Genomic DNA, 11,966 nt, shown 5'->3' on the forward strand with positions numbered 1-11,966 from the left:
TTTATCCTGGGACATATTCAAAAGGAGAATATAAAAAGCACACATAGCACATACCGACGACTGTGTTTGGAAAGGTTCTGTGATAGAAATCTAAAACTCAGAAGTGAAAGAAAATCTCACCTATAACCACAAAGAGATTCAGTCTGATTCAGTGGCTTGGAAACTGGTATCTAAAAACACCCCAGCCGGTGAGCCAGGAAACTTCTAACCCCCCACAGGCTGTGGAGCCTTCAATTGTCTCACTCAGACCCACTCTGGGCATGGAGAGAATAAAACTACCAGGAAAGGGTATTCCCCTCTCCCCTGATACCCCCTCAAGCTACCAGAATATTTATTTCCAGCCAGCAAAAGGGGTTTGACTACACTGACACAAAACAAAGGGGCCTTCTTGATCCTCCCAAGCATGTCTGTGGGTGACTCTTTTGTCACCTGCCAAGCTACCTTACCCAACCTTAGCTTTCATCTAGGCAGTCTTGGATCCCCTCCCTCACTGCACCCACGTGGCTTTCTAGTTGTTTCTTCCTTTACAAAATAAATGCCTCTGGAATGGGTCTAAAGAATGACTAACCAGAGCAAGTCTAGATTCTAGCCAAGAACCAACCCAACGTATAGACCCTTGATCCGTCATAAGAGCAAGGCTTTGTAGTTCGAGACTCAAGTCACCTACTCAGTCTGAGTCTGTTTCCTCATCCAGGGAACAGAGCAAGAATTCCTACCTCAGAGCTATGGTCCAGTGAATGTGAACCATCTGTAAAGTGTGTGGCCCACAGCAGACATTCAGTTAACATCTGCAGAATGGGTGCATCACACGACCATTTTTCTTCCCCAGGCCAGCCACCCTACACAATTTCCTTAGCCCCAACATCTTCCCTAAAAACAAACTCCTTCTTCCCCCAAATGTAATAACCTAGGAACTCTCCTTGGAAACCTTAAACAGTTCACTGCCCCACAGGTAACTGAAGGTGTTCTGAAGCCGTCTGCAGGCAGTGGAAGAGCAGCACGTCAGGCCAGAAAGAGCGCAGTGCTAAGAATCTAAAGCTCTTACTTAGGTCACTTTTTTTTCTTGGTCCTTTATGGATTTGGCATCTACCGCACAGGACAATTTCTAAGCTAGAGGTAGCCTCTCTTTGGGGAAAGCTCTCCTCAACTCTAAGTAATTTGAACATTAACTGTTGGAATTAGTTGGTCAACTCTCAACGTGAGGAAGAAAGCAGTATTTGACAGAACTATTCCTCCACCATACCACCCTTCCCCATAAGCCGCACCTCAGAGCAATGTTCCCACTGCCCAAGTGGCTGGGAAGGGAAGTTATGTCTGAACTGACAGGACAAATTACTTCCTCCTTAGCAGCCATGAATGGGAGAGTCCACAACCACCAGGATGACGAATTAATAGCAGCGGCTCCTGTTTGCTGAATCCTTAATGTGTCCCAGGGACTATGAATACCTTCTACACATCCTTTCATCATGCTGAATCTTCACCATGATTCAATGCAGTAAGGAGTATTGTTACTCCATTTTACAGATGAGGAAACTGAGGCTTACTAGGACTTTCTCAAGGTCACACAGCTCTTGTAAGGGGCCACAGAACCAAGTCTGCCTCCAGCCCCAGTAAAAGCCACTAGGCTGTAAAGGGCCAGAAGGAACCCAACACTGAACTCACCTGATAGGAAAGGCCATCCTTTCGGGGGTTGAGGCCAATCTCTTCCATGGATGGGGTGCTCATCATCACCTCAGTCATCTCGGCCGATCTCAGATAGTCAGGGCTGTCAAGAAACCCAGACCCAAAGTTAACAAACATATGCATTTTCACATTCCTACTCTTGGTGTGCTCTGCTGTTAGATCAGGGGACTGTCTGGAGGCAGGATGAGAGGTGTTCAAAACAGAACACGCAGAAAAACAAGCTTACACCCGGAGGAAGTGCCTTCTAAGCCCAGAACATAGGGCTGTCAACCTCAATCAACAAAGGCCATTGTCTGAAAACCTCTCTGGCAAACCTCCTCTTCCCTCCTCTCCTGTACTAGTCTGCACTGGCACAGAGTGACTCTGGATTTTCTTTTAAGTGACAGAACTAGAAAAAAAAACAAAACAGTAGGTAGCTGAGTCCGTCTGTCTATATTAAAACCGATTCAACTCTTCTCAGGGAACTGCATATTATTATTATTACATAATAATAACAGGTCAACCTCAGGGAAACCTAATCTAATAATGCTGCCTTCCTAAATTTCTCTCTGTCTCTCTAGTGTTCCTTTTTGCAAAATGTCCCACTTAAACGCCCCAAAGGGTCAGCTTTCTACAAGCTTCACATCTGCCATCCAACGCCCTTCTCTAGCCCCAGCCACAGCAGCTGCAAGCTCACAGCTTGAAAAACATCCCCTGGATTAAACGCCTTAAGGATACCCGGACTCTGATTGCAAAGGAAATTTCCAGAGGGGCCAAGCTGGCCCACCAATGGCTGACATGTGAAAGTGCTTTGTACTCTGTAAGCAGGATACAAACGTTCCATTATCCTCACACAAGCCATGGGCACATACAAGGTCCCAAAAGCATAATGCCACATGGTACATACCAAAGTCAATGTTCTCACTACACAACACCCAATGTTTTCACCATCATACCTTTATACATGGTTTAAAAAAAAAACAAAGTGGTGCAGGCTTTATAAAGAGTATGTCTCAGGAAACAGGGGTAGCAAACTCTTCTTCATTTTGTGCTTACTATAGAATAGAGATGGCACTGGGTTTGGAAATGGAAGCTATAGGTTCTGGTCCAAGCTCTGCCACGCAAGAGCTGTGTGATGTTGAACAAGTCACATAATTTCTCTGAGCCACAGGTGCCCTGTTTGTGGGTTACCATGGTGCTAATAATGCATATGTCACACTTATGCTAAAAAAAAAGGCTAATCTGGGGTGGGGGTCGGAGAGGAAGTGTTACAAACTATGAAGTGCTAATCAACTATAAAATGACCCCAAACCTTAATTTCTCTGGGGATAATAACCCCGATGGGCTCTAACACCCACCTTGGCAACTTGTGAGTGGCCAGGAACACAAAGCCTCCAATCCATATGGCACCTGGCTGTCCACACCCCACGGAGGTGGGAGGCAAGGGGCACCCAGAAGGAGAAAGGTATGCAAGCCTCGGGGGTGGGGGAATTTTTACTTTGTTTTTAGAGTTCAGTCTCTTCTCTAAACAAAGCCAGGCTGGGATGAGGGGAGGGGAGACTAAGAGAAGATGCTGGGTTTCGGGGCAAGTTTCCGGCCCGGAGCCGGGACTCCAAAGGCAGTTTCCTCCCGGGTCAAGGAAAGGCTGCCGCCAACCCCGCAAAGAATTGGGCCAGGAGAGCGCGCACAGAGCTCTCACCAGGCTCTTCGACTGATGTAGGGGCGCTCGCTCCTCGCTCGGGGCTGTGGCGCGGGCCAGAAAAGTTGAAGCGAGAAGCATTAACTTTCCGGTGCCTGAGCCGAACGAACAGGACCGCGCCGAGCTAGAGCCTGCGTGGACCGGCTCTCGGCGCCCGCACCTGAGCGCGCTCCGGAGCCGCCAGCGCTCGTCCCTCGGCCGCTCCTCCTCTTCCCCGGAGCAGGAAGGAAGCAGCCGCCGGCGCGCTATCCCCAGCGGCCTGGGGCCTCGCTCCACAACGAGCCGGGCGCCGTGGCGCATCCCTCTGAGCCCCGATCCCCGGTAGGGTGCAAACCTCCTCGGCCCCCTGCCCGGCCCAGGCTCCTTGCAGCCTCGGGGGCGGCTCCGCCCGAGCACAGGCCCCCACAAAGGCGCGTCGGTTTTGGAGGGGCTATGGAAAGGGAAGGGGTCGGGAGGGTGCAGCGTGTGCCTGTGCTGCTGCTTGTGGCTTCAGACCCGTTACGTTGGGGAGAGCGTTTTTTCCCCACCCCTTGGAAATCTGTAAACGCCGCCGCTGCACCAGCTCAGCCCCACTGCCTCCGGCCTCCACGCCGAGACATGCATACAAACAAAAAGAAAAAGGGGAGGGGCTCGAGGAGAGCAGGAGTCCGTCCCCCCACCCCCCGGTGCCAGGCGGGGCCCACGCCTCCTGCAGCCCTCCGCATTAGGGGGTTAGAGGGGTTCAGGCGTGACCCCTGGTTCTCCCCCACCCCATCATCATATACCTTCCCAGCGGTCCCTGAAGTGAGGGCTTTGAGTTCACTTCCTTTGTCTGGATGCTCTCAGCACCACCTCCCCCACCCCCACCTTTGCAACCTTGACGTTGACTCCTGCACCGGCTAGGGTTACTGCCCGGCGCCCGTGCTGCCTCCTGCCCTCGCACCCAAGCTGGCACGAGCAGGCGCCAGAGTCCCGCAGCCACTGCCGAGAGATGGATGCCCGCCGAGGGCGCAGGATACTCACCAGTGAATGGGGAAATATACAGACATGAAGTCCTAGGGGAGGCTGACCCACGCCCTTGTGATTTAAAAACGGTCACTGAGTCCCGAGTAAGGATGTCACGGACGCAGACCAGCGCGGCAGGCAAGGAGCAGGAGTCCGAGTGCCGGCACTGGGCGTTCGCCCGTCCGCCTTCCGGAGACAGCCCCACTGCCAGCTGCGTCCGCAAAGCAGACGGAGCTCTTGGTTCTCCACCGAGCTCGCGGCCCCACAAAGAGCCCGGGAAGCCGTATTTATAGGGGCGGGGCGGGGCTCGGCCCCGGGAGGCCCCGCCCTCCCTCGCCCACTCTTGGAATAACGTCACCAAAATCATGAATGGCTTCAACGATCGCAGATCCTGCGGGCGGCGGCTCGGGGACGCGCTCAGCTCTGGTACCGGAGAGCCGCGGTTTGTTACAGCTTCTAGCCCGGCCCCCTCCCCACGATTCACACACGCAGGCACGCGCGTGGATTCGCACGCACCGGGGCTGGAGTTCAATGTCAATGCCGCTTCGCGCTTACAAACCCGCCAGCGTCGGAGCCCCGCTCCCTGCACGCACCTCCGCGGACTCGCGGGTGGAGGCCCGTGGGCATGAAGAGGGTACTGGGCCGGTTCCGGACGTGAACGCTTCAGGCTGCGCTGCGGCGGGGTGGGGCGCCATGCTTCGACCCTAGTCCCTTGGTGCCCGAGCCCTCCTTTGCACCCACTCGCTTTCACCCATTCGCTTTCACTAGCCCACAACTCGGGACCCCGCTTCACCTTTTATTTCTCAAACTAGGCCTCTCCCTGGCATCCTCGCCTGCGGCACCTCGATCGCTGCGCGGGAGGTGCGTCCCCTCTATATCCTGCAAGCTGCGTGGAAATGGGAGCACCGCTAAAAAAGAAGCGTTGGGAAGACGGGAGGAGCTGGAAGGACCGAGAGCCTGCGGGGGTCTCTTTAGCTTGCGAGGGGCTAGTCTGCATCCCTGAGATCTATGGAGGGTTTTATTTGTGTGAGAAAGGAAGTGGTGTCGTCTTAGGGTTTTTCCACTGGACACATACGCACACTCCCGCGGATCAGGGCAGGCGTGCGGCTGTGCGCCGCTCATGCACACCCCACCAGCCTTGGCTCCTAGATCTGCTCCAAGGAGAAGAAACAAAGAGCTTCAGCCGAACCCCTCCCACACTGCTCAGGAATTGCAACTTTGGAGGTCTGTCCAGGCGGTCAGGCTGCACAGCCCCCAGAGCCTGGATAGGAGTCTGCCCCTCTGTGGCTGGAGTGCGTTGCTTCACACCTCTGCTTCAAAACTCCTGTGAATTGTCCTCACAACCCTGACCAAAGTGTGTACTGGGGTCGGATGAAGTGTGTGTGGGGGTGGGAAGTGGAGGAGGGTATGAAAAACTTGGCAAAATTGAATGTGCTTTGAAGTCAGTCAGCTCTTTGAAAGGTAGTGAATGTATAGAATCCATTTTTATGTGCTTAAAAGTGGAAATGCCTAATCCTATCTTAAGTAAAGGATGGTAAGGTTCATGGTGAGGGTTTAACAGAGGCCCCCATAATTTTCATCAGCATTCCTAAGCCAACCGAAATAAAAATAATCGGTAAGAATTGACAAGGATAATTAAATTTAAAACAATTTTGCTATTTTTACTCATTCATATATACAACCTGAGTAACAACAGTGTATTTCCTAGGAAAATGCAGCTTCAAGACAAGCCCCTAGTTGCTCCCTCCAAGTAGGGAAATTCAAAAGCTTCTCCCCACCCCTACTCCACAAAATAAATCAGAAATTAATGTGTGCTGCCAAGTACCACCTTCACTCTGATCCTTTGGAGGTACTGTCCTGATGGAGGTCAATGCTTCTACAGACAGGAGCTGATAGGGGATACTCCAGGTTGGGGGTTACTGCTAATGTGGGGGGCTGTTTGTGCCTTTTGCATAAGGTAGGATAGCTTCTCAAAGGCTGGCTGTGACATGTTGTTATTTTCGAAGCCAAAGGAGAAGTCAATGCTTAGAAAGCTGGTTTCTAGGCTGGGACATTTAGGGGCCTGAGGTAGGTCCTGGGCAAGCAGAACTGATACCTTCTGCCACTGCTCCCTCCCTAAGAGTAATCCCTGGAAAGACCTGGATGAAAGGACTATCTCACCACTTTTACATACTAACAGCCCTGCATTACATATTTGTGATCATTGCTTTGTGAAACTCTCAAAACTCAAATAGCCACCCTTTCTCCCCTCCGCACTCACCTTAAGTATCAAAATGGCCTCATTTTGGAGAAGAGATGGGACACCAGGCCTCCGAGAGCAGATATCTGGCCTCCAGGAGAACTCCCTACACTGGCCAACACCGAGGTGATTACCTGGTGCCTACTCTTGAGGAAACGTATTAATGCCCATTTTAACTAAATTTCAACTCTTGTCAGTAACTTGGAGTGGAAAGTAAGCCCTGGGATGTGACCCCAAATCTACACTTACCGTCTTCTGTCTTCTCTCTGGAACTACAATAATACGTTCATTTCATTTGAAAATATCGGAGGCATGGGGCTAAACTTTGATACAACAATAACAAGTATGCCATTGCTCAATCACAACACTTTACATAGTGCCTTGCAGTTTTGCAAAGCATTTCATTATCTCAGCTTTCAAAAAATGTAATAAGAGTAACATAGCACAACTTACAGTTCCCGGTTAACAAATATGCAAACTGAGGCTGAAAGAAATTAGGGGATTTGCCAAAGTTCCCCTAATATGCCTATATTTCTTTCAGATCTCTAAAGACACATAGTATTTGTCATGCAGACTGACCATTTCTTTTTAATATCCTATGAGATGGCTTTCTTTCTGCACTACCTTTGAATAAATGAAGAAACAGAAACACAAGCAAGTGAAGCTACTTAGAGCCCCAGAACCTTAGAGCTGAAAGAGACCTTCCAAATCACCTAGTCCAGTCTCCTCGTTTTACAGGTGAGAAGACACTTAAGAGATTAAATAGCATGTCCAAGGTCAGCAGGCTATTAAGTGGTGTAGATGGAACCTGAACACAGTCCTTCAGACTGATGGTCAAATGTTCTTTCCACTACAACCCTATGCCTTGCACTGCACTTGCCAAGAAGTCAGTAGCAGAAGTCAAATACATGACCTGGCCTCTCTAAACCACCCCAGTTCATCAATAACATTTATTGAGCATCTACTATGTGCAGATCAGTGATCTAAATACCCGTTCAGAGGCTTCTGTGCTTCCTCCCGTCTCCCACCTTTGTCCCCAGGAACTAAAGGGTTGAATTGCAATTCTGCTTCAATAAAAATCCAAGTGTACCAGAACTGCCTTGCTTTCCAACATTATATAAATCCAGGTTTACAGTTCCTTCTCTCCCTCACCTAAATTAAGGATTAAAAAAAGAATGAAGGTACTGAGCTTTATGTCTTACAGGCACCACTGTGCCATGCATGCAGGACATATAGCTAATTATTCATCAAGTGAAAAAAAGGCTCCACCTAAGTTCATTTAGCAACACATTCCCACACTTTATCTCCCTTCTGGCTTGCCAAAAGGCAGAATTGCATTTAATTTGCCTAGTCATGGTGAAAGTGTTCCTTTGGTTAGCTGTAAGGGACTTCACAAAGTAGCTGTCTGATGAGTGAGGTACGCTCATATCTGTTGGCACACTTATGCCTCATGACAACTTTAAGACATAGGCACTATTGCCCCATTTTACAGATGAAGAAAGAGAGGCTCTCAGATGTTACGTAATTTGGGCATGGCCACCTGACTCTCAGATGACTGATCCAGAATTTGACTCTGGGGCTTGTTGGTTCCAAAGCTTATGTTTTCCCCACAATGCTACACTTATCCTGGCCTCTGGTTTTGTTTGTTTGTTTTAACAGCTGAAGTATAAACTAAATACAAAAATGTTGGTTCCAGTAGCAAAGTCCAGGACTACAAGTGTCCATCCAGGGGGGCAGGGCTGGCAGAATAAATAAATTTTCCTCCCTGGGAATCTGGGAGCTTCTTGAAGATATCAGTCAGAGGCTTGGGGTTTAACAAAAACGAAAAAAAAAGTGAGTAGGAGAAAGGGAGTTTCTAGCCAATTTTTTGGTGAAACTAGTTTGAGTACATAAGAAATGTGAAAGGCAAGAATTTGTGTGGGTTGATGTGAGGCTGAAATGAGATAATGTTATGAAAACACTCGGTAAGTTGGAAAGCACTGAGCAGACACATGGCTTGTTTTTAAGGTGTTTGGGGGGAAAAGGGGAGTTTCATCAGAGTTGATTGCATCTGCTTCAGTTTTTCACTCATTTCAACCACAGACTGCCCCATTTTCCCCTGGAGCCCCTTGACTGAAGTTTCCAGCTTTTGGGAGGCAGAGGCAAGCAGTGAAGCTCTGCCTGGTGGGCACGGCTGTGATTCCAGGGTCCCACCATCTCCCCTCACACCCCGCAGTTCCTCCCGTCTTTGGGGGAACTCCCACAGGCGGCCAGCTGCCCACACGACGAATGTGCTACGCCTCAGAGTGTGGCCATGCTTTCCCACATCAGCAGTTAGGGAATTAGCAGTCCACAACACGAGCAACCCAAACCCACCAGCCAGAAATCCTCTCGTCTTTGATTGGCTATGCTGTAAGTCTTCAGGCAGGTTGCATGACCTCTCTGTGTCTCAGACTCCTGAAGCAATAAAGCAGGCAATAGACGTTCCTTTTTAGCTCTCAGGGTGCTAGTAAGGCTGAGAGAAATTGCTTCTGTAAATGCTCAAGAGGAAAATGCTTTGCATCCTATCATCAGGGCTCTGCGGCCCAATATAAGGCCTGTGGGTACTCTCACCGTGTGCCATCTCAGCAGAACCCTCCTTCTTTATGCCCAGAACTCTCTCACCCCCAAAAGAAGCCTGGGATCTGGCAACTCAGGAACTCTTCTTGCCTTCCCAAATATCAAAGAGATTCAGCCCTGGCTTTTTCTTTATTTTTATCAAGGGGCCTTTGAACCAAAGGGATTTTTCAGAGAAAGAAAACTCTATGGAATCTTTAGGGTCCAGGCTCTTAAAAGAAAACACGAAAACTGGAAGCAGTCCAAGGCTCTTGTGTCCAATTAAGGAAATACTCACACTGCTGTCCTAGCTCTGACTCTAGCATGCTTTCTCTCTTTCCACAGCTACACAGGAATGCACTTTAACAGCCAGAAAAGAGGTTACTATCACCAGGACACATATCGCATAGCAGAGGGCTTCTTGGCATAGGCTCCGGCAGGCTGATCCCTTCCCCAGATCAGACAAAGAGCATGGGCCACGGAACTGTCCAAATTTCCTTCATAGTAACGCTGTCCTCCCCCAACCCCCATGCCATTTCACCCACAACTCTGGACCAGAGAAACTCCATTGTATCTGTGGGGTTATGAAAAAAAGAGGAAAACACTTACAGTAGTTTCTTGTGAAGAAAAGCACTTTCAGTTTTCTTTTCAAATATACAGGATGTCTGCTAGCTTCCTCCAGGGGCAGCTGTGTCCCTGCTGATTTCACACCCACTGCCCCTCCTTGGAGGAGCAAGCAGTGAATTATGCACAGAGGAGCAGCTCCTCTGACCGCCTCTGCCAGCTCAGTAACCTGAGCTCACACCAGCTCGCGGGAGTCCCAGGTGTGTTTCACACCCACATGGTGCCCAGCCTTGGGATCAGATAGCTGGGTCCATATTACACCTTCCTGCCCTTTCAACAATTGTACCAACAGGTATTAAGGACCTACTATGTGTCAGATGGTGGTGGTTCCGAGGAATCACCTTAGGAGAACTTTGGTTCTCTCCCGTCTCCATCACCCCCAAAACTACCCCAAATCAACACACAGTCTAAGTGATAGACCAACACAACTTTAAGACAAATTCCCTAAATTGCTTTAGTGATCCCCTACATAATCATAAAGCTGAGTGAAAATGGCACACATGCTATACATTGCAGTTTGCCTAGAAGACTCCTAGCCTCTGCCCTTCCCGCCAGATTTGCTTCTCCTGAGTTCTTTTCTAAAGAAATCAGGGGCTGCCTCTCGCGCCTGGCATGGTGTCCGATACTGCGGACACTGGGAGAACCAGAAGCCAGCCCCATCTAAGACCATATGATAACTGCTGCAAGTAGAGTCATGTAACCATGGGGGTGATCACTCTTATCTTGGGGAGAGGAGTGCTGACCACTAGATTAGAAATTCTGGAAAGGTAAGGATTGAGTCTCTTTTCTTTACTGCGGTACCTCCACCACCTGGAACAGTGCCTCCACATTGTAGGCACTCAAGAAATATTTGTCGAATGTATGAATGAATGAATGAATGAATGGTATCAGGAGAAGCTAAAGGGAAAGGATGCTGTTGAGCCGGCCTCGAAGAATGAATAGAAGCCAGAGAAGGGCCATCCTAGCAATAAGCACGCCATAAACAAAGGCCCAGGGTGAGAAAGTGCCAGGGGTGTGTTGGCAACGAAGAGTGAGCAGAAGAATCTAGATCTTGAGATGGGGCACTGGACCCCTCCCCCCCCACACACACACACACAACTCCAAGTCTGCATGCTAAATGGAATACTTATTTGTTCGTAAAGGGCCTTGGGCTCTGCTGAATGGACTGTGCACAGAATTCCCAGCAGGAAAAAACAGTGGTCACTTCTGTTTACGAAACCAATCCAGTTTCCCACCCCTCTACCTCCTTTGAGTTAACATCAACATTTCTCCTGCAGTTAGGTGGGGCCTAAGCCCAAGTGTTAAGTAGGTCAAATCGAGGTCATGTGAGATGAGGCTTCTGAGACTGCCCCTTTCCATTCCCTCTTCTTTCACACCTCTCTTTGACCGGGCCCAGACACCCACTGATCTCAAAACACTGATGCTCCCTGCATAACAGCTTTCGAAACTCCAAACCCAGCCTTTTCTTTTCCATTGAAATGTTCATCCTTCAGCTCCCTCATCTCAGGCAGCTGCCAGGCAAGCAAACTTGATCTGACAAAGAAATTCACAGGATTGTGAGAATGACATGCTCGCAATACCTCGCAGGCCTCCGTCCAATAGTGGCATTTCAGGCAGGGTAAGTGGGCGAAAGGGAAGCTCTCTGTGGTCACGAAAGCTGATGATGGTTAGTGGTTGATGGTCGAAGTATGAGAGAAAACCAAGCCATGGTAAAACAGAGAAGGGCTGGGGTGGGTGCAACCAGAGAGCACATAGCATATAAAATGACTTTCCCCACTGGTCCCAGCCCTTCTGGAGGGATATGATTGGAATCCTTGACCTCAGCTCTAATCTGATGACAACATTTTCATTCATTAACTCCAGTGACCAAGGGGAGGTGGCGTGGAAAAAGTCTCAGCAGACCCTTTTCTTCCTTCCTTTTCAGTAAGAAGGGACAGAGCTTCAGACTGAAGGAGACTCCTACAAATGGTCCCCGGGCCCCAGGCACCCTTGCCCAGGCCTAGGCCAGGCCGAGCAGCCCAGGTGTGCACCAGGAGAGGTGGCCTTGACCTCACTGCAGAAGTCTTGCGCCACCTGAGTAAAGCTGATGACAGGTCATGATGGTGAGAAAGGCCTAATGCCTTTTCACGTGCTTAATGGGGCCCTACGGGTGGCAGAGGCTTCCATGAAGGGCTCCTAAGCCTA

The 11,966-nt window shown here is 49.6% G+C and overlaps 1 protein-coding gene across 2 annotated transcripts in view; it reads right to left on the minus strand.

The window, feature by feature from the left end:
* LBH (LBH regulator of WNT signaling pathway) overlaps nucleotides 1-9,948 on the minus strand; it is a 29,475-nt gene extending 19,527 nt beyond the window's left edge. Inside the window, exons 1-2 of one of the 2 annotated variants that reach the window (XM_033125239.1) lie at nucleotides 9,768-9,948; nucleotides 1,663-1,765 (exon numbers count right to left, since the gene is read on the minus strand). In XM_033125239.1, the coding sequence (XP_032981130.1) occupies nucleotides 1,663-1,740 (78 nt within the window). In that variant the 5' untranslated portion in view covers nucleotides 1,741-1,765; nucleotides 9,768-9,948. Of the gene's footprint in view, nucleotides 1-1,662; nucleotides 1,766-4,363; nucleotides 4,623-9,767 lie in introns of those variants that run through there. The other variant, XM_033125238.1, reaches the window with a different exon arrangement.
* Between the last annotated feature and the right edge of the window lie 2,018 nt (nucleotides 9,949-11,966).

This window comes from Rhinolophus ferrumequinum, chromosome 13, assembly GCF_004115265.2.
Source record: "Rhinolophus ferrumequinum isolate MPI-CBG mRhiFer1 chromosome 13, mRhiFer1_v1.p, whole genome shotgun sequence".
Lineage (NCBI taxonomy): Eukaryota > Metazoa > Chordata > Mammalia > Chiroptera > Rhinolophidae > Rhinolophus > Rhinolophus ferrumequinum.